The sequence below is a fragment of the Pararge aegeria genome, chromosome 1 (genome assembly GCF_905163445.1).
Source record: "Pararge aegeria chromosome 1, ilParAegt1.1, whole genome shotgun sequence".
Lineage (NCBI taxonomy): Eukaryota > Metazoa > Arthropoda > Insecta > Lepidoptera > Nymphalidae > Pararge > Pararge aegeria.
Genome location: NC_053180.1, coordinates 20,481,713 through 20,505,244, shown reverse-complemented (window position 1 = coordinate 20,505,244; position 23,532 = coordinate 20,481,713). Strand labels below are relative to the sequence as shown.

At 36.2% G+C, this 23,532-nt stretch overlaps 1 protein-coding gene across 1 annotated transcript; it reads right to left on the bottom strand.

The window, feature by feature from the left end:
- Positions 1-1,156: 1,156 nt before the first annotated feature.
- LOC120636101 lies at positions 1,157-23,162 on the bottom strand. The gene is made up of 17 exons (XM_039907436.1): positions 23,092-23,162; positions 20,525-20,707; positions 19,723-19,950; positions 18,048-18,212; positions 17,435-17,620; positions 17,119-17,281; positions 15,105-15,339; positions 13,703-13,921; positions 8,295-8,343; positions 6,446-6,637; positions 5,642-5,781; positions 5,342-5,429; positions 4,338-4,502; positions 3,781-3,927; positions 3,226-3,427; positions 1,962-2,196; positions 1,157-1,484 (listed from the first exon to the last, which is right to left on the bottom strand). Exons 1-17 carry the CDS (start codon positions 23,092-23,094, stop codon positions 1,259-1,261), a joined length of 2,826 nt encoding a protein of 941 aa, XP_039763370.1. The 5' UTR covers positions 23,095-23,162; the 3' UTR covers positions 1,157-1,258.
- Positions 23,163-23,532: the final 370 nt, after the last annotated feature.

The following is a 23,532-nucleotide window of genomic DNA, read 5'->3' as shown; positions in this document are numbered from 1 at the left end:
TCCATGCGAATAAAAAAAAATCCAAATGTGATTGTGAGCTTCAACTTCCCGCAAAAGTTAAGTACCAGGATGTGATTTGAAGTTAAACCTATAATAAGTTTCCTTATGGTGTTTAATCCCACACCGCACGCCTGCCACGCGCCTGCGTAATTGTGAACTGGTGATTACAGATAAGGCGAACCCCACCACGATTGGGCACAAAGTAATTGTTATTTGATATTAATTTATCATGGGGAGGGTTTATGGAACTTAAAATAAATTAAATGAGTCAGATTTTATATAAAGGCACACGATAGCGTGTCAGCCAAGTTCCAGCCTAGAATAAGGAACTGGTGACACAGCTACCGTGCTATAATATTACACGAACCAGAGTGAGTTAGAGTCACTTTTGTCTTCTTAAAAACTCAAAATATATTTAGCATAAACAGATGAAATTTGGTTTATTTATTGAAACCACTTAAGATCTATTAGAACCCTTGATTTCATTAGTACAGCTCAAACGGTCATTTAAATATCAACGACTAAAAATCAGCATTTCTTCTATTGACTGACATATTCCACAATAAAAAAAAAACATACTTCATTTATTTCAATTTAGACAGCCGATTTGCAGCAACCCTGCTTTCTGAGCCGAGGGCCGTGGGTTCGATTCCCACAACTGGAAAATGTTTGTGTTATGAGCATGAATATTTGTCAGTGTCTGGGTTTTTATATGCATATTCTAAGTATTTATGTATATTATTCATAAAAATATTCATTAGTCGTCTTAGTACCCATAACACAAGCTACGCTTACTTTGGGGCTAGATGGCGGTGTGTGTATTGTCATAGTATATTTATTTATTTTATTTATTCAAGTAGGTCTAGGCGCTTTTGAAACGTCAAGTCTGTCTGTTTGCATTGATTGTAGCAAGAAAAAACCGGCAAGAAACTCATGCGTTGCTCTTTTCCAATATCAACTACATATTTACATTTTAACATGAATTTTTCTATCTTGGGGCAGATGAAAGCGGAAATAGTTGGAGGCTTTTACTGCCGCTGGCGGAGTCACAAAAATATTTTAAATTAGATAGTATACAATAAATACAATAAAGAGAAATAATTTACTGCAATGTAAATAAAGCTCTATTATTATTATTATTATAAACGTGGTCGCTATATAAAAAAAAAATTAATTGCGGTCAGTAATGAAGTCAGGCTCCATACTAAAATATTCAAACCCCTTTGTACCAATGAAGAACTGCTTTAAACCAATGTAACTACAACTCAGTTCTATTATTCTTATGCCATGCTCTGAACTCTCCAATAGCCTTGATGACATCATCAGAAAAGAGCTGGGGCAGTTCTAATGCTAAGAAGTGGCCGCCGTCGTCCAGTACCGTGTTGCGTATGAGATTCGGGAATTTCCTCTGGATCGCCCAGGTCGGCGTGAAGGAAACCTCGTTCTTCGCTTGTAATGACACCGTTGGAACCGGTGATGGAATCCTGCGGAAAACAAATGGTCCTTACTTATAATATAAATGCGAAAGTGTTTTGTTTGTTTGTCTTTCTTGTTCGCCCTAACTAAGCAAACTATTAACTGGATTCTTTGGGTTTTAATCAAAAAAAAAAATATATATATACTACGAAAATACACATAACGTCATCTAGCCCCAAAAAAAGCACAGCTTGCGTTATGGGTACTAAAATTACAGATGATTTTTTTTTTAAGAATAATATACATAAATACTCGTAATATAGAGATAAACAACCATACACTGGAATACATTCATGTACATCGCACAAACATTATTCCAGTTTAGGATATCGAACGGCCTTGGACTCAGAAAGCAGGATTGCTGCCTTCTACGCCAATCGCCCGTCAAATTCTTGTAGCCCAGAAATATGTATGTGTACGCTGTAAAACCTTCTGTTTTCTGTAGCTGTTATTGTAACTGGGCTCTTATATACTTATACACTTACTCATCAAGCTTCATGCTGAAATATCTAGAGTTGAATGTCTCGGCGTAAAGTCTCATGGCTGAGGTCATGGAATTGGTCACAAAGTAGAGCATAATGTTGTCGAGTAGCTGGTCCTTGGTGAAGCGGCGGGTGAGCCCTCCGTCCGGGCGGCTGCGGTGCTGTAAGTTTGTGCCCGTTGAGAACTTCTCGAGGATGTACGCTGCGAGTCCTGTCGGCGAATCTGCTAGAGCCACACCTATAACAGATAAGTTGAAGTCATAGTACAAAATTAAAAAAGCACTATTGAAACGTCAAGTATCGTCAGTATAGTCTGTTTGTTGTGACTCTACCACCGGTTCGAAAAGCGTATTCTACCGAGAAGAGCCGGCAAGAAACTCGGTAGTTGCTCTTTTCCAACATCAACATTTACAATCATTATTCTTTCTTGCGTGTGAAAGTCAAAGTCAAAGTCAAAGTCAAATATTTCTTTATTCAAATAGGCACATAGATGGCACTTTTGATGCGTTATTATATACAAAATGTGTACATAGCAGTGAGTAGTGATGGCGATAACTACAATCGTAAACTTAAAACTAAAGCTACGAGGGTTCCAATCGCGCCCTAGTCTAAGAAGAAGCCCACAACAAACTTAGCCGGTGATGAGAGCGAAGTTCGAACCCCGGCCCACACACCTAACTATGTGCGTTTTTAATGCAAAGAATTTAAATATCACGTGAAAGTAGTCACGCCGCACCTTGGATCTATACTCAGCTATGTTATTTTACACCTTTGGTTGCGTGGAAGAGATCGCCATGTGGCGACAATGCCGCCACATTGTAAACTCTGTCTATCTTGCTGTATGTATTCTTATTTTCTGTTATATTTTTTATTTATTTATTGTACAATAAAAGTGTATTCATTCATACATATATAGCACTTGCTATAACGGTGATGGAAAACATCGAGAGGAAACTTGTAAACTTGAGTTCTTCATAATGTTCACGGATTGGTTCAATCAGCACATGGCCAGCGAGGTTGACTAAATCCCTTCTAATTCTGAGAGGACCCGTGCCCTGTAGTGGTGGTAGCAGGTTAATAATGATCAAAGTACGAAAGTGCTAAAATGGATTAAATATGCAGACACGTTGAAGGTTCAGTGTAAAGTTAACTTGACCGCTTAATAATAATTGCAAAAAAAAAAGACATTTTAGCGAAGTTAAATTAGTTCTTGTCACAGTTACAAATCCCGATTTGAGTAACTGTAACATATGAGCTGTTTAATTACCGATGGTATCAGGTTTAGTGGCCTGTATATGGAGGTATCCAGTCTCTTCTAGCAGGTTGCCGTAAACCTTCGACAGAGGGTACATCTTATCCTGCAGGTCAGAGCTGACCACGAGAGATGGGAAGACGGTTCCCAGGAGAGTGTAGAATGTGAACAGCGGTGACGTTGAGAAGGGCATGTTGGTGTGGTAACCAAGAATCTCCTGAAAAATAAAAGGAAAAATACGAGTGTCTCTTGGTACAAAACCAAGTTTGCGCAGATTGTTTGAAAATCAAATCCAAGTTTTTGCAGTTTTTTTGAAAATCTAATTGAATATTTAAGGGCCAGTTGAACAGACTTCGTCGGTTGCTAAATCAGTCTAAATCGACAGGTTTATTTTTTTGAGATTTCGGCCCAATTATAAAGCTTAGGCTGACTAACTGAGAATTTCTTGACAGAGAATCAAATATTATTGGTTACTCCGGAATATATTGGATACTCCGGAATATGCTAACTTATAAAGCAACGCGATGAGTTCACAATCTCCATCTTCTACTAAATAATCTTTTCAGTTACCTCAGGGAAGAAAGTTGCCATGTTTTTAGTGATGAACGCTCCCCAGTCGCCTCCTTGTATATAGTATTTCTTGAAGCCGAGTCTGTGCATCAGGTTCCTGAATACGACAGCCATTTTATCAGCTCCAAGGCCTGGTCGGATAGCTGCCTGTAACCAAATGTATTAAATTTGAAAATATTTCTCTTCTGAGCTTGACTTGGTCATCAAAAGCATCAAGAAGTCAACTAATGCACCTTAACTGATTCTTTTATTAAATGCATTAGACACCGTTTTTCATTTTAAGAACGTGAATTAAATGTCAGGCAGATTTTTTCGCAGGAGTTACCTAGTTCAAAATATACTTGCAACATATTAGTCAACGAACTATCATAGTCATATACTAATATCTACTTATAGCAGCTCAAAGACAATCTTCAGATTGAGCACCTTTCTTCTTGATTCTTGATTGTATGAGCACTTCTTGTTTCTTGATTGTATGAGCACCTTTAAATGAAACATATAAAATGAACTAAAATTCCCAGGATGTAATTGAATATTAAAATTTATTTCACACTAACGCTTGAGAATCCAAACCCTGGCAGGCTGGGGACAATGACTTCGATGGCGAAGTTCCGGTCCTTGCTCACAGATGTCAACAGTGGAATAGCCTCGTAGAACTCCCGCACGGAGCCTGGCCAGCCATGAAGAAGGAGCAACGGCACTACTTCAACACCAGGTGGAACCTTGAAGGCAAAATTAAAAATGATAAGCAGACGAAACATACAAACATAATCCTCACGAACTAGTTTACCTACTTTTCGTACAAGTCCTTGAATCTGATCGTAATTTACCATATCCATCCAAGTTCACTCCGAATAACCAGGCTACCCACGACCTCGAGCCTTACTCCGGGGAAAAGACAATACTATATATTTTCCCACAGCTTTATCAAGTCTCGGAGAATTGGCGCACAGGTTAAATAATATAATACTAGCGGACCCGCGAGACTTCGTCCGCGAATGAGTCGACTTAAAAAAATAGTCGTGTGTCCAATATAAATGAATACTAGCTAGATCGATTTATCGCCCCCGAAACCCCCTGAATACAAAATTAAATAGTATAAAATAAATACTTACTAAACTAAATTTTATGAAAATCGTTGGAGCCGATTCCGAGATTCCAATTATATATATATATATATATATATATACTCTTATCTATATATATATATATATATATATATATATATATATATATATATATAATAATTGCTCGTTTATAGATATCACTGGCTTCAATGGTGAAGAAAAACATCGTGAGGAAACCTGCATGCATGAGAGTTCTTTATATGTTCTCAAAGGTGTGTGTAGGCCGGAGTCCACCAATGCGCACTCTGGCCCAGTGCGGATTGGCGGACTCCACACATCTTAGTGTAGTATCCGTAGTGGACTACGGCCGACCCGTTATTTATACGTGTAAAAATAAACGGGGGTAAACTTCTTCCAATACTAGCCGTGCTGCTTATGGTTGGGAAACTGGGATATAATACATATCGCTGGTGGTTTATGAGCTCGCTACTTACATTTGGCGTCACCCTAATGAAGTGAATGTCCAATCCCTGTATGTTGGTCTTGAACTGTGGATATTTGTTGAAGAAATTCTCTCGTTCACTGAAAAACAAAACAAATTATATTATTATTATGTTAGACCCTCAAAGGAGTATTGCTCTCGCAACGCTATATGCGAGCTCTCGGTTTGCATCCTTTGAACTTGGGCAAAAGTGGGAATTCATAACTTCAATATTAGTTTTGGCCATGGGTTACAACTTACCGAAAACCAGTTACTAGTTTATTAAAAGCATTTTCGAATATCTAGTTTGTACCTGAAAGGATACTCCTCAGCCCAGTATTTGAGCCAGGTTTCGAGTTGTTTGCTGTTGAAACCGTACTCAAACGCGATGCCTTCTAGGGGTGGAGCTAGACGGTAGCGGTCTCTCAACCTTTCTTTGATGTCTCTTACCATCTGGGGATAGAAAACTATTGTAAAAAAAGATAAATAGAAGTCTTTATTCCCTTGACTATTAACTGGTAGCCAAAATAAAGGTAGCACTGCACAATAATTCATTCATTTACACAATTCAGTTTCTTTATATATAACTCGACGAAAAACAGGGCACGGGTCTTTTTATTTCTGCAATCACATCTTGGTGGTAAGTAATGATACAGTATTAGATAGTATCGAGTATCGTGTCAGAGATAAGACAATTACATTAAACCCATACCTCTACGGTTTCAAACTTACCGGAACGCTAAATTGTTCAGCTGTACGTTTTTTTGGTAAGCTAGTAACTAGCAACGGCCGAAGCCTCCAAGCTGACCAGATCAGAGAAAATTCAGAAATTATATATTCCCAAATTGCCCCTGCTGGGAATCGAACACGGGACCTCCTAAATTCACAGCGCTCACCGTTGCGCCAGTTAGGTCGTCACAAACACTATGAAGTTATAACTACGCTAACTAAGTCTATCGAATACTGTACCCTCGAAAAAGAAGTCGAAGTTACGGCCTAGTAGATAAAACTTCGACTGCCCTAACCCTCGTAACTAGGCTGATATTTTAAACCTCCAGATATTAAAAAAAACTGGCTTAACTAAGTTCGGCAAGAGTTGAAACTTATTACAACTTACCACTTCACTGAACTGCACTTTGAAAGGTTTTATATCTTCCTTGAAGCTGTCCTTCATTAGCTGCGAGCTCCACCACTCGTCGAGAACGATCTTCGGGAGTGGTGGTACGCTTCTCAGGTGCAAGTAAGACAGTGGCACCAACACCATCACCACCATGACCACCAGCACCGCTAGTAGAACTCGGAACACCATCTGGGAAAAAGTGATACCGGTAGTTTCAATGTTATAAATCGCTACGGAACGGAGATTTTACCCTTGCTATTCAAAAGTGATTATTATTGAGTGCTGATTTCAGCTATTCATGAGTGATGATTTTGTTACCTCGCCCGAAGGATTACTGATTTCTCCACAGTCTCAACAGAGTTTTTTTATTCTAATAGGCTGATACATGGCACTTTTCGGCTGAAAAAGACATTTATTGCTCAAAAAGAACACAATAGTTCACTTACATCGAGAATACAACAATATTTTAAAATTAGTAGATACAAAATCTCAAAGTGCTGTACAAATCTACCATATTATTTAAAAGTAAAAAAAAATTGCGGGTGGTTAAAGAAAAAAGTTAGCGAGCGGTAATACAAATCGATTATCTCAGGTAAATTATTGTACAACAGCACTCCCACACACTTTAATTGCTTTTCTTTCCATAATTGGTTCAAGTTTTAGATAGTAAAAATTTAGTTTTACGTTTTCTTAGATAGTTTGAGTATGTTTTTTTTTGAAATCGTAATTGTGAGAGTATATTATCTGCTTATTTTTCTTATGCAGGTTTTTAATGCGTATAATTGATTAATATTAAGAATTTTCGTCTCTGTATACAATTTATTTGTAGGAGTTAAATAGTTATACTTATAAATAGCTTTAATAATTTGATGCGTACATTACACAAAAAATGTGTACATAGTAATTAGATGAACGGGATTACTACATTCGTAAACTGAAAGCTACAAGAATTTCAAATGCGCCCTGATCTAAGAAGAAGCCTTCAATAAACTTCACCAGTTGTTTTAAGTATCTCCAACTCACATTGCCCTTTAAAATTACTAAAAAAGAAAACTAATTAGAGCAATAACAATTCACAGCTGAGCCCCTCAATTAGTTCCATCATCACCCTATGATAACTTAACGCTTGCCTTAAGCTTCACCTCTTCATCTTTTCTACAAGTTCTTTGTTTAAAGCTGAAATTTCACAAATTTAGTAAGGTTATACCTGACTGAATTTGTGTGTAATAAACGTTAATCAGCAATGGTTCATCCATCTCTAAAATTACTAGAGTGAATTTATCTTATCAGCTCCAATAATACTTTTAATTAATGCTCATAAAACGTGTTAGTCGATTTAATTTAACGCTAGCTAAATTATGTACATCAATTTATAAGTAAATGCATTTTATGATGTTAACTGACCGATCCTCGTGAGGTCTCAAGTTAACGAGAGCGAGATTACATTTAGCGATTGCTGAGTTTTTCGTTGACCTCTCCTATGTAGAGTCTGCCTTAGTCGGTAGAGGTACAGTCACTTAAAAAATTTAGTCTCGACGTTTTAAAAGTGCTTATAAAGTAGGCAATTCAATGAATTTAAATTTTATTAACGCATTTATGGAAAAACGTTACTTGAGAGTGACAAATATTAGTTAAATCCGATCCACAAGTCGAAATTGATACAAAATCGTTTAATAAGTTAAATTGTTTAATATATAGTAAACTTGTTTTATAGCTCTTATTCCTTTTCAAAACAAGAAGTACAATAACATTTAATAAACATAGTATAAATTGTAGAATTTAAACTCAGACTATTAGGTCTTCTTGAGGAGAAAAAAACGATATCAGGTCTGATTGATTACCTTACCTTAATGTCGTTCCATACACGTATTTTACAAAACACTGATAAACATGGACTGGGATTATTTTTCTTTAGTATGAATACTTATCAATTAAAATAATCTTATCATTAGGAAAATTAAGCCGATCGATACGTTATTTGGTTGATGATAAAGTTGAAAATCTATTGAGAAAATAATTCATGCCAACTTAAATTGGCCACGTCTGTAATTTTTTGAAATATTTTCTATAAAGGCATGTGTGTGATACACACCTGCTCGATGATACCACACTACTCGTACCTGCCTAGTCGTCAATATTATCCCATTACTTGCCCACAAATGGATACGGGCCTCCTCTCAGAATAAGAAGGGTTTGGGCAATAGGCCACCACACTGGCTAATTGCGGATTGGTAGACCATATGCGCCTTTGAAGAACTCAAAGTCATGCACATGTTCCCCCATGATTTTTTCCTTTACCGTCGAAGCAAGGGATACATACGAAAAGTTAGAAGTGCATGTTTGGGTATCGAACTCGGTCCCCTCAGAAGGAAAGCCGAAGCCTTACCCACTATGCTATCCACCAGCCACTGTACCTACTTATAGTTCAAATAAGATCGGTGTACTACCACCAGTTATTACCAACCCATTACCGCCCCAATACAGGGCTAGGTCTCCTCCGACCCTGGAAAGAGTTTAGGTCGTAGTCCACCGCGCTGGACATGCCTTTGAGAACATTATGGGCATGCAGGTTTTCTCACGATCTTTAGATCGCTGTAGTTCTAGGTGAATATTCTCATTCAATTCCACGACTATATCAAGAATATATTCGCAGATAAACACACAAAGTTATAAACCAATCTGATCCATTACCTTCAGCCGTAATATTTAGTTTAGTTGTGCTCCGGAAAGTGTAGAAGGATAGCACTAGGATAGCGTTAAAGTTTTTTTTTCTAAGGAGTCTGCAGGAAGTCTTTCTTTATTCCTTTTTGCACTGCAAGCCAGTCTAAGATGGTAGCGGGCTAATCTATTAGGGGTATGGCAAATAAAAACCTACTGTACCTCTAATCATCTTATATTATAGAAAATCCCATGATAACATTTATTCGTATTATCTTATAGAAATAGAACGAACAAATTGGTTTAGCGTCCAAGTTGATTTGCTGCAGGAAGTCTTTCTTTATTCCTTTTTCCACTGCACGTTAGTCTAAGATCAAAGCCGATCTATTAGGGGTATCTATGGCAAATATATTAAAACCTACCGTACATCTAATCATCTCACCTCCTAGAAAATCCTTTGACAACATTTATTCGTCTTATCTTATAGAAATGGAACGAAATAATTGGTCACATTTGAATATCTCGAGGCACGAGTTTTATTGGTCTGATATAGAGCTGAGAATCACCATGCCTTTACAGGTAAATAATGAATAACGAACTCAGATTTTGATTGCAATTATTATCAGGTATTAGTGATACTGACTTACACGATCTCAAGAGCACGGGGCCTAAAACCGCACCACCGAGTTCGTTTACTCAACGCGTCTGGCTTTAGCGATACCAAATATACAAGTATGCATTCCCCAAATTTGATATTATGAATGAAACTCATAATCCTCTTTCGCAAGGATTAAGCACAAGTTCATGACAATATTAGCGCAGCGCACGCGACCAGACGACGCCCGAGATTAGCCAACGTTGATAAAGGATGGTGTTTGACTATGTTAATCGAATTGCAGATTGATTTTAATGAATAGTTGTACAGTGTGAAACCGAGGGTTACGTAGCGCACTTTAGATAGATTATGTGGCTATGCAGATACCCGTCGACCAATTTATTTACATCGCCGTGTTGTAGGACAAGGCTAGCCAATTAAGCACCATTGGCTCGTGCGCTGAGCTTGCTTAATAAGTAAGTTCGAGACAATTTACGACTGGATTTCTTACACATCTAACCGCTTGGGCTAACAACATAAATCAGATTATTGTTACAAAGAAATGATTGTCTAATTTTTTTTTTAGTTATAATTGACGTCTTACAGGACGGTAAGTAGAATATCATAGCCTAAAAACAGAGTAACACTTCACAGGGCATGCAAGGAGCACGTCCTGCAACATGCCGCGCTGTGTCCATCAATTTGAGGCGTAGGTGTTAAGCTTAACAGTAATTACAACGGAATCACCGGAACACAGCGTCAGAAATAAGCATGGCGATATTACTTCCTCGAACGAGCTCCGTCACAAAAAGCTGTAGGTGCTAATACTTACTAAGAAATTGTGTATTTTAAAGTTTTTTTTTTAGTTTAGGCCAAGTACGTATTTAGGTAGGAATGTTTTGGTTTGGCATTGTTCTTTATTAAGTGGGTAATTGATATTTTTTTACTTATTTTATTATATAGTATTGTCTCATGAATTTAGAAAACTTTTTTGCAGGGTGTGTATTGCAACTAGGAACTTTAGCTACACGGTAAGAGATTCTTTTTTCCTTATATTGTGTGTCTATTAAGTGAAATAACGTGTCCACATGATAAACGGGAATATGGAATAGGAGAAGTTTACCACGTTTATTATTACACATATATTATTTGGATATTATTTTGACTAGTGCGCCAGTGCGTCAACTCTGAGTTGATAAAGCTGTGGGAGAAGATAAATTTAAATCGTTTCTCTGTGTTGCCCATGCTAGCCGTGGTTATGTCAAGTTGACTAAACGATATAGCTATCTACTAACTCCGTATTCCATATATCCCAAAAATTCAATTTTATTGATACTCTTTTTAATTTGGGATTGAGGTTTAGGTAATAAATAAAATAGCAATAACAACCCTCCGACACCCTGCAAATAAACGTGAGAAATCACTAAACGACTTTCAAATCGCTCATCCACCCATACATTATGGGATTTAGAGCATTAAGGGTGAGAATCCCTCAGGGTTGACCACTCATGAATAAAATTTAGGGTGAGGTAAGGGTTACCATATTCTATGTTCATTTTTAAATGGGTTTTTCACGAATTCTCATTTGAAAAGTTCGTTCATCTATAGGTTCCTACTTAATAATAATAATAATTCTTTATTTTGTAACTATGACCCATCTTCACTAAAATATAACGGACAGACCGACCGACCTTAAAACGACCTCTTTCTCTGTGATTGTTTGCCTATGCTTGTGGTTGGGTAAAGTACGTTAAGTCACAATAATTCTCATATAGCAAATTCAGACTAAATGTTGGTATTTGTTTTTATTTATGCTATAACTATACATTTTTATTGTATAGAATATCGTAATGGTCATTCGAGAATAGTAAAATCAGGAAAACGAAATAAATCTATTTTATTTGTCATCACATATTCAACATCTATGCTTTTAAAGATTATGCTAGATTTTAAGAAGATATATGTCACATAAGAATGTTTTAAATATGTAAACTGAAACGAAAAAACAAAATTTTATTTTGACGTATGCGAAAATATTATTTGACTTTTTGTTGTGCTTTTGACAACATTTATAAGAGCGTCCGTAACATCTGTGGTTACCCTACCAGCAGTGAAGAGGCAATAGAGTATCGACAAATGACTCCACGCCTGCGGGGGTGAGATAAAAACACAAAATATCTGTACCTCTATGTGTTGTAGGTTTTATTGAATGTTTGCTATATTATGTATTTTCTACTTTAGGTGTAATAGGCTTTTTAGGAAATATTTGCTGTCATGGTTGGTAGTATGTTATATGTTTATTTAGTACCATATTATGTATTTAAGGCCTTTTATTTAATTTTTCTATGTCATACACTAGCGTGCGATAGAGAGAGCAATAGGTATGTTTTGGCGGTAATGGGTAGCTATGATGATGATGAAGATTTTTGTTTACTGCTCCTGTGATCATAGGAATGGTTAAGTTTTACTCACCACGAAAAACATATCATTGGCTCGTTTGTCAAATTTCGCAATTAGGCTCACTAGTACGCGCCCTGAATATACACCATGTAAATTAAGCTTATTTTGCTATACCTACTCCGAGAAATATTATGAGAGAATAAAAGACATCTCCTGAGGATGCTCCGGTGTCGGAGAGTAGTTATAAATTGCACCATACATTCTCCTACTTTCCTCGGAGTATAATAAGCTTAAATTTCTAGGTGTATCATAGAATTCCTCGAAGTAACGCCTGCTTTTATCCAATACCATAAATATACCTACTGGTATTGATCGTACTTGTTACCGGTAGAGTGATGAATATAAATAAATAATATTTATCATCTGTAGACATTAAAATAGTAGGATATTTATCGACATATTCCTAACAACATTTCTTCCAAGAAATCTTTTAACTACTCAAAGAAAACCTATTATTTTCATTGAATTCACATAATCTTATTAATTTATCATCAATTCAATAACCTTTTCATTTAATTAAACGTACACAGTAGGTATATTTATTATTCACGGTGAGTACCTACGTAACGTAAACACCCCTCAAATTCACTAAGGTTGATTCACCACCCCACCCCTTGTTTAAGGCCCTTATCAGTGAAATGCACGCGTGCCTTTACAAACTGACAGGTTAGCACTTGACAAAAATTTCAACTATGTGTTAAATTGGAAGATGAAATCCCCAACTCTGAGTATGATATATTTTAAAAACACCTAAGGCTTTAGGCATTCATAATCTGTTTAAATCCATCTTTCCGCACCGATAAAATCTGTTTTACTCGCTAATGTTAAATGAGGTTTCGGGCAATAATCTTTTAATAATTAATTTAACGGCGCTATCCTCGAATTAATTAAAACTTTTTACTGTGACCAAGAATCAAAACTTATAATCTGGAACAAAGAACCGATAAAAAAAGTTGGGTTAGTAATTTTGAGGAGATGAATGATTAAACAAAAAAATAAATATACCATTTAGCCTTAGATTTGTATTACTAAGATGACTGATTGATATTTTGAAGAATAGTGTACAATGTACATAAATGCCTTTAATATACAGATAAACACCCGTGGCGTGGTTTGTGATAGAGTTTTCCACTAGAATAGGCATAAAAAGGACAGTAATCCCCGTGTGCGAGTTATACATATACAAATTAATAAATAAACAATGACTCACAAATAAACAAATCACACTGTCCCAGTGTGGATTCGGGAACTCCACACACCTTTGAGAACATTATCGAAAACTCTCAAGCAGGCAAGTTTCCTCACGATGTTTTCCTTCACCGTTGAAGCAAGTGATATTTTAATTACTTAAAAACGCACATAACTTAGAAAAGTTAGAGGTGCTGGGATTAGAACTCGGCTCCCCGAAACTGAAAAAGAGCTCCTACCCACTAGGCTATCACCGCTTCAAGACTCTTCTTTTTCTTGAATATCTACTTGAATCCACCTAAATTAAACTACACTTTAAACAAAATAAAAACATTTATGTCTTCCGAAATCACAACTCAGTCTTCCTTTTATGGAACTCCTTGAAAGCCTTCACAGCTCTGAAGACATCCTTAGTGAATACGTCAGGCAGCTCGAATGCGATAAAATGTCCGCCGTCATCCAAAACTGTGACTCCAAGAAGGTTCGAGAACTTCAGACTGAGAATGCCAGGGGGCTGGTACATAAGTTCATTCTTAGCTTGCAGGGCCCACGTCGGTACCGATGAGGGGTATCTGCGTATAGAAGGAGATATATGTTTAATCTCGAATTCAAATTCAAATTTAAAATTCATTATTAATAAGCACTTTTGAAACGTCAAATCAGTCTGTTTGTAGTGACTCTACCACCGGTTCGGAAGGCAGATTCCACTGAGAAGAGCCGGCAAGAAACTCAGCGGATTGCTCTTTACCAACATCATTTTTAAGTTCAATCTTTAGAATTTTTCTTTTTTGTGAGGGATGAGAGCGGAGTGGCCTGCTTCCAAGTAGCCTTGTCGTTAAGGAATTCATCAATCGTGTAGTAACCACGATTTGTTAAATGTGTTTTAATATATTGTTTAAACTTAGGTGAAGGTAGATGTAATATTACCTTCGGTATCATGTTATAAAAGCATATACCCAAGGATTTCTGTACTTTCTCAGACGATATGCTAGATATCACTAATTTATGTCCGTTTCTAGTTAGTTAGTTAGTTAGTTTCGACTGTTTATATCGATTTTATGTTTATAATTACTTATTTTGTGTTTAATAAAGATTATATTATTATCAATATATTGCGAGGCTACTGTAAGTATACCTATTTCTTTAAATTTGGTACGAAGGGATTCGCGTGATCTAAGTTTATATATCGATCGCACAGCTCTTTTCTCTAGTATAAATATAGTTTCTATACCAGCAGCTCTGCTCCATAACAAGATCCCATACGACATTACTCAATGGACGTATGCAAAATATCTAAACAGTAAAATTACTTCTAAAATTACTAATTTCTAGCTACGGTTCAGTGCAGCTTGCTAGTGAACTTCAGCGACTCGTTTGTGCTGTCGATCGTGCACCTTGTTGGTGGACTACCAAGACTGCGCTTGAGATCGGATACCTACAGAAGTCCAGTAGTGGTCATCTTGTAGTTGAGATGCTTATGAGATGTCTATCTACTTTTCTTCTTGCAATTTATTGACAGAACACAAGAACGCAATGATTTTTCTAAGTTTGCTCAACTCATCCAGAGTTTGCACATTGCTCTTTCATCTTTATGTCTGTTTGAGCTTTGAATATAATTACCTATACTTAATACCTCCAAGTCTACTTCTTCCTATTACTTATACTTAGTTCTTCTAAGTCTGTGGTTCAAAGCGAAAATGATAGAAAAACCATCAAAAGAAACATGAATAAATTGTTTAAGAAAAGGTGTCTCACCCTTCTATTCCTAAAGCGCGGTTCTTGTTTGACATATTCTCAGCGTACAGTCTCATGGAAGTGGTGATAGAATTAGTGCTCCAGTACAGCATGAGGTTATCAATCAGTTGATCCTTAGAGAATCGGTAGGATAGACCGCCGTCGGCCAGAGAACGGTGTTCTAATCGCGTCCACGTTGAGAACTTCTCCAATATGTAAGTGAGAAGACCAGCAGGGGAATCTGAGAGACTGACTCCTATAAAAGATAAAGAAGATTCGTATTAGGAATGGGTATTTAAAGCAACAATTCCGTCGGGCTATGATTATAATCTCCTAATAATTCTCCCCCAAAAAAGAGCATGTACAACAATAATTAAATTCTAATATTATAATAATTGAACTTATCAAGTTTTATTTATAGTAATTACTGATGGACCAAGCAGGTATATACAGAGATATAAATAGAGAAACTTCTAAGTAATATCGATTTTCCATGTCGTATGCAAGACGTAAACCTCCCTTTCCGTGGACTAGATGGAAGACAAGGTATTCGGAAAATAACTTTTTTATCTCGTACGAGCAATGCTTTCAACAGCAAATATTGCGAGACGTACACGTCGAAATTGGCACTTTTAGGAAAATAATTATGGCAAAATAAATATTTAGCTATTTAGTTATTATGTCATTAAGCTTTAAAGTTTTTGTTTTAATTTAATGTTGTTGTATAATGTTCGCTTGGTATTTAATTCCTAAGCAATTGTGGTTAATGTTATCGTTTATGTATAAACTAAGTTGTGGAAACTTCATTGGTTTATGTGATATAAAAATACGGCATTGCTTTATGTCAACAGTACTTTTATGTGTAATAGTACTGTTACTGTAATAAATAAATAATAAATAAATAAACACTTCGCAGGGTATGCGATACGCGGGCCTGTCCACAGATCACTGCTGCTTTAATAAGCATGGCGATCGTGCTTCCCCGGACGAGTTCTACTACAATTAAATAAAAAAATTATATTAAAAGTATTCATATCATTTTCCGAAAATCTCCAAATTTTGGAAACGTCTGTGGCGGTTTTCACTAGTATAGCGCTATTTAAAGGAGTAGACAAACTTTATTTCCTTTTTAAATAAAAAAAATTAAAATAAAATTCATTTATTTCGACCGACTTGGATACATAAATGGTTAGTGAAATACAAAGTTAAATGTTAGTAAACTTAGCCTAATGAAATAGTTTATATGAAACCCTTCTGGCATGCCCGATTGGAAAGCACGTGCACCATGCAGCAATGGCACAGGTACTGACAACCAATTTTTGCTTTTTTAGTCATGAAATAATACTTTTTACCTCCGGATGAACAGATGAACTTTCAAGGCGTTACCGGTTTTCGGGACATTGTTTTATCTGCTTCTTGAATCATTATTATTATTGGTGGAAAATTACCTAAGTTACCCAAACTTATTGACTTATTCTCTCACAAGATAGAAAAATGAATGTTAAAGTGTAAAATGTTAATAGTTGATGTTGGGAAAGAGCAACTGCTGAGTTTGTTGCCGGCTTCTTCTCGGTAGAATCTGCCTTCCGAACCGGTGGTAGAGTCACTACAAACAGACAGACTTGACGTTCCAAAATTGCTTATGTTAGGCCTACATGAAATAAATGAATTTTGAATTTTATTGATATGAAATATTTATTGGTAGTAAAATCGCCCCATATTTTTATTTCTTACTACTAGTACTTCAATTAAGTAATTCAAATTTTTTATACATAAACCTAGTTGTTACCTATGTTAGTTTGGTACTCATAAGATTATTATAAATCCCTAGAGGAATAAGTTGAGCATAGCCGCATACAAAATAATGAGTGGTGGACTAAGACATGACGCTGTCATATGCGGTAATGCTTCTTCGACGCCACTGTCTCCTGGTACATGTCTTCTCAAATTTTATCAATTAAGTGGAAATACCTATATTATGACATACAATAATTCATACTAGGTGCTATTAATATATGTTTAGGACCTAACTTACCAATAGTATCAGGTTTTGTTGATTGCAGGTGCAAATAACCAAACTCCTCCATGAGGAAAGCAAAATATTTCGACAGAGGATACATTCGGTCGGCTAAGTGAGATTCTACTACCAGAGAGGGGACGAAAGTTCCGATTATAGTTTTGAATGTCGACCAACCGTTCTGAAACATATTTAAAGAATAAGCCTTAGTAAATAAAATACAACTGAACCGAAACAGTAACACAGTAAATTAAAAAAAAAAACAGAAGAAAAGCACTAAAATACCATCTTTACACAAAGATAATATTAGTTGTATTAAAAAAAAGTAGCATACCTGTACAACCAGCATATTGGAATGGTAACCCAACACTTCATCCTCGAACATAGTGGCCATGCAACTGCCGATTAAAGCACCCCAATCCCCACCCTGGATGTAATACTTCTTGTGACCGAGCCTTTTCATCAGATTTTTGAAGATCACTCCCATTTGTGAAGCTCCAAGTCCTGGACGAACTGCCGCCTGTTAAAACATCCGTTTTGTTGCTCATCAAACGTTTTTACTATGAATGCATTTGAGAAATTATTAATGTAAGAATCAGTTAATCAAATTTTATATATGCACACAAGGAAAAATAAAAGAATAAGACTGTGTATGAAATAAAGTAGTAATGAAAGAATAAGTTAATTACATTTTATTTATGCACACTAGCGAATACCAAAGAATTACACTAGGGAAGATAAAATAATGTATGTGCAACTTTTCTAATTTAATTCGTATTGAGAAGTAGCGAAAGTAAGTTTTCGTTGTTCGCTGCTTTCTCTATATATATTAAACAGTAAGCTTTCTCGGTGATATCGCTGAAAAGCCACCTCTTCCAGGATCTGCTAAGAGAACTATATTTTAATTTCTGTTTATCTAACACATATAACAGACTGGTTTTACTTACGTCGGAAAATCCATATCCAGGCAAGCTGGGAACAATAACTTCAAATACGAAATCATATCCTTCAGCTTTTTTCGTTAACAGGGGTATAGCTTCATAGAATTCGCGCACGGAGCCTGGCCACCCGTGCATTAGGAGAAGAGGTACAGTGGTTACGCCAGCGGATACCTGAGGATTGAATGGTTTTTAATGACAAGGTTGCTTGGAAGCATCCGGCTCCGCTTTCATCTCTCACAAAATAGAGATATGAATGTTAAAGAGTAAAATGTAAATTGTTGATGTTGGAAAAGAGCAACTGCTGAGTTTCTTGCCGCCTCCTTCTCGGTAGAATCTGCCTTCCAAACTGGTGGTAGTCACTACAAACAGACAGACTTGACGTTTCCAAAGTGTTTATATTAGGCCTGCGTGTCATAAATGAATTTTGAATTATACTTTTAATAAGATAAGGCTATCGACATCTTCTTTCTTATAGAAAGTTTACGAAACTCGGACAGACAGATTATAATCCCGCATTTACAGGACATAAGACAGTATTAATCCCCAAATATACAGATGTGACCTTAGTGGGCACAGTATTTCTTTTTTTTCTGTAAACATTCCTAATTTACCGATGCCTAGATTGCATCCAGGAGCTCCCACTTACCTCCCATTACTGTTCCAGCGAGTTCTACAGTACTCATTAGAAAGCGGGAAAAACAGCTCAGACCCTATTATATACAAGAACATAGCTCAAAGTTATTTTTCCGTGATATGCAAGTTTCCTTGCGATAAGATAAGATAACTAGGTACAAATATGGTAGCTCATTATATTTGGTCGTTATACAGATAAAGACAATAATTTGTGACAAAGTAGCTGAAATATCGATACTTATAATAAAACTGTAACTGCAAGATTTCTGTACATTTAATATATTTTTAAAATTTTGACCGGGGGATGCTTTAAAATCGATACTGAGTCCAAAACAGATTTTTATTTAATTTTTGTCTGTCTGTCTGTGTGTCTGGTCGGGCATCACGTGAAAACTACTGAATGGATTTAAATAAAACTTGGTATAGTTGTAGTTGATATTCCGGGTCAACACATAGGCTTCTTTATATCCCGATAAACAATAAGTTTCCTCCGGGAAATGGGATGAAATTTTTTATCAATTTTACTTCATAGCTCCGTTAAATTTAAACCGATTTTAATAATTCTTTTTTTATTTGAAAGTGCATACTATAAAGCATGTACGGTCTTATTTTAATAAGGATCTAATAAATATTGTCGGAGATAAAGAACATAACTCTTCACAAATAACTGTTAGTCGCATGGCATATGGGACAAAGATCGAAGGATGGTAATCCTACTAATATTAAAAATGATAAAATTTGTGAGGATGGATGTATGTATGTATGTATCAACTGAAATACCACGTAAAATAACAGTAGGTACCTACATAGCTAGGTCCGCTTGTTTTATTACAAATCTGTGGTCATCATATTATTATCAACCCACTACCGGCCCAGGGCTACAGGGCACAGCTTTCCTCTAAGAATGATTAGGACTAAGGACGTGTTCCACTATGCTGGTTCACACGCCATTTAGAACGTTATGGAGAAATCTGGGGCGTGCAGTGCGTTTCCTCAAGATGTTTTCCTTTACTATTAAAGCAATAAATCCGAAAATAGAAAGATTTACCTGAGGCTTCACCCTGATGAAATGTATGTCGAGACCTTGTATGTTTGTTTTGTAGTGCGGAAATTTATTTAAGAATTTCTCCCTCTCCTGGAACTTGTAATCCTCTGACCAATATTTCACCCAGGGATCTAGTTGTTTTGAATTGAAGCCATATTCGAATCCAACGCTCTCGAGAGGTGGGACGATCTCACGGTGCTTTTTGAGACGTTCTTTTAGGTCACGGATCATCTGGAAATAGTCAATAATTGTATTAGAATTTTTAGACATGTTTGATCTGGTGAGAGGCTTTGGGCATGGCTAGATACTAACATATTAGCAAAGTTTAAACAAATGCGAGACACTTCGCGGATGTGCAGTGTAGCCTGAAGACCCGGTTGGGTTTTTAGAGTTTCTCAAGTAATATCATGAATTAAATACTATTTTCCATATAGGTAATTGGCTATGAAGCGATAGGGCCGCCAAATTTTTGATATACTTTTCTTTTTTATGTACTTTTTGTGGTTTGCAATAAAAGTATTCACTCATTCATTTATTGGTTAATATAATCGAGTCCGGTAGATGCCTATGGTCAAGTTTTCATCTATTTTTTTTCTATACATCCCACAACATGGCAGTCATGCAGTTTTTTTATAAATAATAAGCCATTATGCTGACCGAAGCTGGGACTGGGACATGTACTCGGACGAATTTTTGCTACTTCCCTGAACGAACTCTGCCACAAAAAGCTTTACTATACTCTATATTATAAGCTTACATCAGAGACAAATCTGATGGTGTATATGAAATTGAGCATAGAACCCACCTCTTGAGCAAACCTAATTTCGAAAGGCTTAATGCTTGTATCCGTTTTGCCTTTAAGCTCCTTTGGTCCCCACCACTCGTTGAGGTCCAATTGTGGGGGGGAGCCAGGCACCTGTGTTTTGACGAAGAACCATGCTGCTGTACCGATCAAAGCGAGGCCGCCAAGGAAGATTAACTTTGCCATCTAAAAGAAAACGTACCTATGTATCAAAATATATAATTGATTCGGGAGAAGAGAAAGACCTAGAAGATTTTGTGTAAAATGTGTTATGTGTAAAGCCAAAACCAATGAAATAGCAGGGTTAAAAAAGGCTTCCGAAAGTAGCGGGCAAGATCAGAAATGACCTTCGCTCCACAACGCATGCTTAGCGAAATTTCAAGTACAATTAATAAATCTTTTACCTTTGCATTTAAACGTGTCAGCAAAATATATTCCAAATAGTTTGTTGTTTAAAATTCCTTTTATTTTTATAATTTTATTAGTATTCTTACCTACACTTGGAGGAATTATCAATGGTAAAATGTATAAAATTCCTTTTATTTAGTATTCTGTACATTTATATTTTAACCAATTTATTTGTTCAACGCACAAAAAAATTTCAATTTTTTTTATTAATATAGTTTTCTGAATTCATAATCCCAATTTCAAGATATGAGCCGATTTTTTTCTAGATTAATGATATTTAATGTACAGATTGTGCACAGTGACAATTTTATAATCAATAGAGTAGGTATAAATACTTAGATAACGACAGTTATTATAAAATAATGTAGCTTACGTTGGAGGTGTTTATAGGTATGTAGGTAGATAAATACATCTTGAGCAGAGTTCAAGGGCAAAATGATTGTGCAGTTTCTCAAGACAAGTTTTGATTATTTTACCGAATACAAAAAACGTATGTGTTTTTTGTATTTGTGTAGATATGTTTTGTCAATATTTTGTCAATGTCACGATTAACCTAATAACTGTTATATAAACAGTTATTAGGTTAATCGTTTTTTTTTTTTGTTTTCAACGTTTGCTTGATTTCTAATAAAGCTAAGGGTCTCTTTAAATTTCAGTCTCATACAAGTAACATTATATCTAGATTACCTGGAGCTGCTGAGTCTACCACCTCACTATTTATTAAGTAAGAACTTAGAGAGGATTTGATTTTAGAACGTTGCAAACTAACACGCGGCCTAATATGCTACGTGGCCGCAACGTCCACTTTTCGAGGGTTTGAAAATATATTTGTTAGATTCAGCTTTGTACTTAAAATACCAGTCCGATTCAAACAATACTTCTTGCATTTGGTTGCCAAATCCTGGGTATTATTTCAAAATCAATTCGACCATTAGGAAGCCAGAGCACGTGTAGTAATAGCGCAGGCGGGCGAGTCTACGCGACAGGTCGCGGTATACTGAGTAAAATAGTGGATGACACAAGAAACTAACCAGCAGTTGTTCTCTAATGAAGTCACGGGGGGCATAGTTGAGTTGATTAAATAAGAAGTAAATATAATTAAAATGGTGTATTTTTCGGAAAAAATACGCGTTGTCATTCACAGTCCCATTAATTATCTCTATGCTATAATTACGTAAACCCGTTCCGTGATCGAAAGACAAAGTCACAATACAAGATTACAAGACACAATTACATGACTGTTGGGTTTCACAAGCCTTTGAGAATTATTTGGAAAACTTTCAGGCGTCGAAGTAACCTCACGATATTTTCCTTCGCCGTTGGAGCAAGTGATGTTTTAATTGCTTAAAACGCACATAACTCAAAAAAGTTAGATGTGCGTGCTGGAAGTCGAACTCGGCCCCACGAAAGTGTGGCTGACGTCCTAACCACTAGGCTATCACTGCTTCACACACAAATCCCTATCCCTATCCCTATCCCTACTAATATTATAAATGTCAATGTAAGTTTGTTTGTTACGCTTACACGCAAAAACCTCTTCATGAAACTTTGTACACATGTTCTTGGAAGTGTTCCAAGTAATAATATACCTAGGATACTTTTTATCCCGACATTAAGCTCGGTTCCTTTGGCAGAGGGGTTGAAAGTGACGATTTTACACCATAACTCCGACAAATTATAACCGATTTAAATAATTATTTTTATACTAATAGATGTTTTCGAATTGCCCAAACATTGTGTTGATCTGATGAATGTGGTTGGAGATAGAGGACAGAACTCCTCAGCGGACAGCAGCAAATCCCTCATTTAAGGCTTAGCGATACTGAATACTTTATTTTTTTAGAACTACAACTAAATTGAATGCCACATCAAAAAACAAAATCAAACGAAGTCGTGGGCAACAGCAAGTAATATTATATAATACTCTGGGATTAATTCTATAAGAATCAATCGTGTCATCGTGACTTATGGCGTCATAAGCCATTAAGTGTCCAGGTCAAGGGCAAAACTGTTTATAAATAATAAAAGTCTCCATTGTATTTATACCGGTAAGCATTTCGATGATAAAGATCCATTGAACGCCATCCTATCTCATATTATCTTTAGAATGTCGATAAAAGTAGGTCCCTGTTTATAAAAACACATAAAATAAATAAACTCACCATCAAGTTTAAGAAAAATGAACAAAATCACAAAACTGTGCGCAACACTGCGCGTGAGCAGTACATCACCGTGTAATAGATACTGAAATGGTTGATGTGAATTTGTGTGGTCAGTACTCAGTAGCTTTAGTACGAGTATCACGACAACAAGCAAAGTAAAGTAAAAATATCTCTACCCAAGTAGTCCCATAGATGGCACTTTAGATGCGTACATGACATGAGAAATGTGTACACGGTAGTGAGATGATCGCGACAACCATATTCGTAAGATGCATATGGTGCGATTCGCCTTTGTATTTTATGTTACTAGCAACATTATTTTTCTATGCTTAGACAAGTTCAAACTGTTGAGTGTTGATTAGAACTCAACTTCAAAATCTTAGCTACTAACGGAAGATGTAAAACTTATAACGTAACTGTGTTTAATATTCATAATAAACA

Excerpts from the sequence above, each read along its gene's own strand:
- LOC120636101 (XM_039907436.1), bottom strand. Across the intron at positions 17,621-18,047 it reads CTGGATATGGATTTTCCGAC|GCGGCAGTTCGTCCAGGACT; the intron begins GTAAGTAAAACC and ends ATGTTTTAACAG. Across the intron at positions 17,282-17,434 it reads CCAATATGCTGGTTGTACAG|AACGGTTGGTCGACATTCAA; the intron begins GTATGCTACTTT and ends AATATGTTTCAG.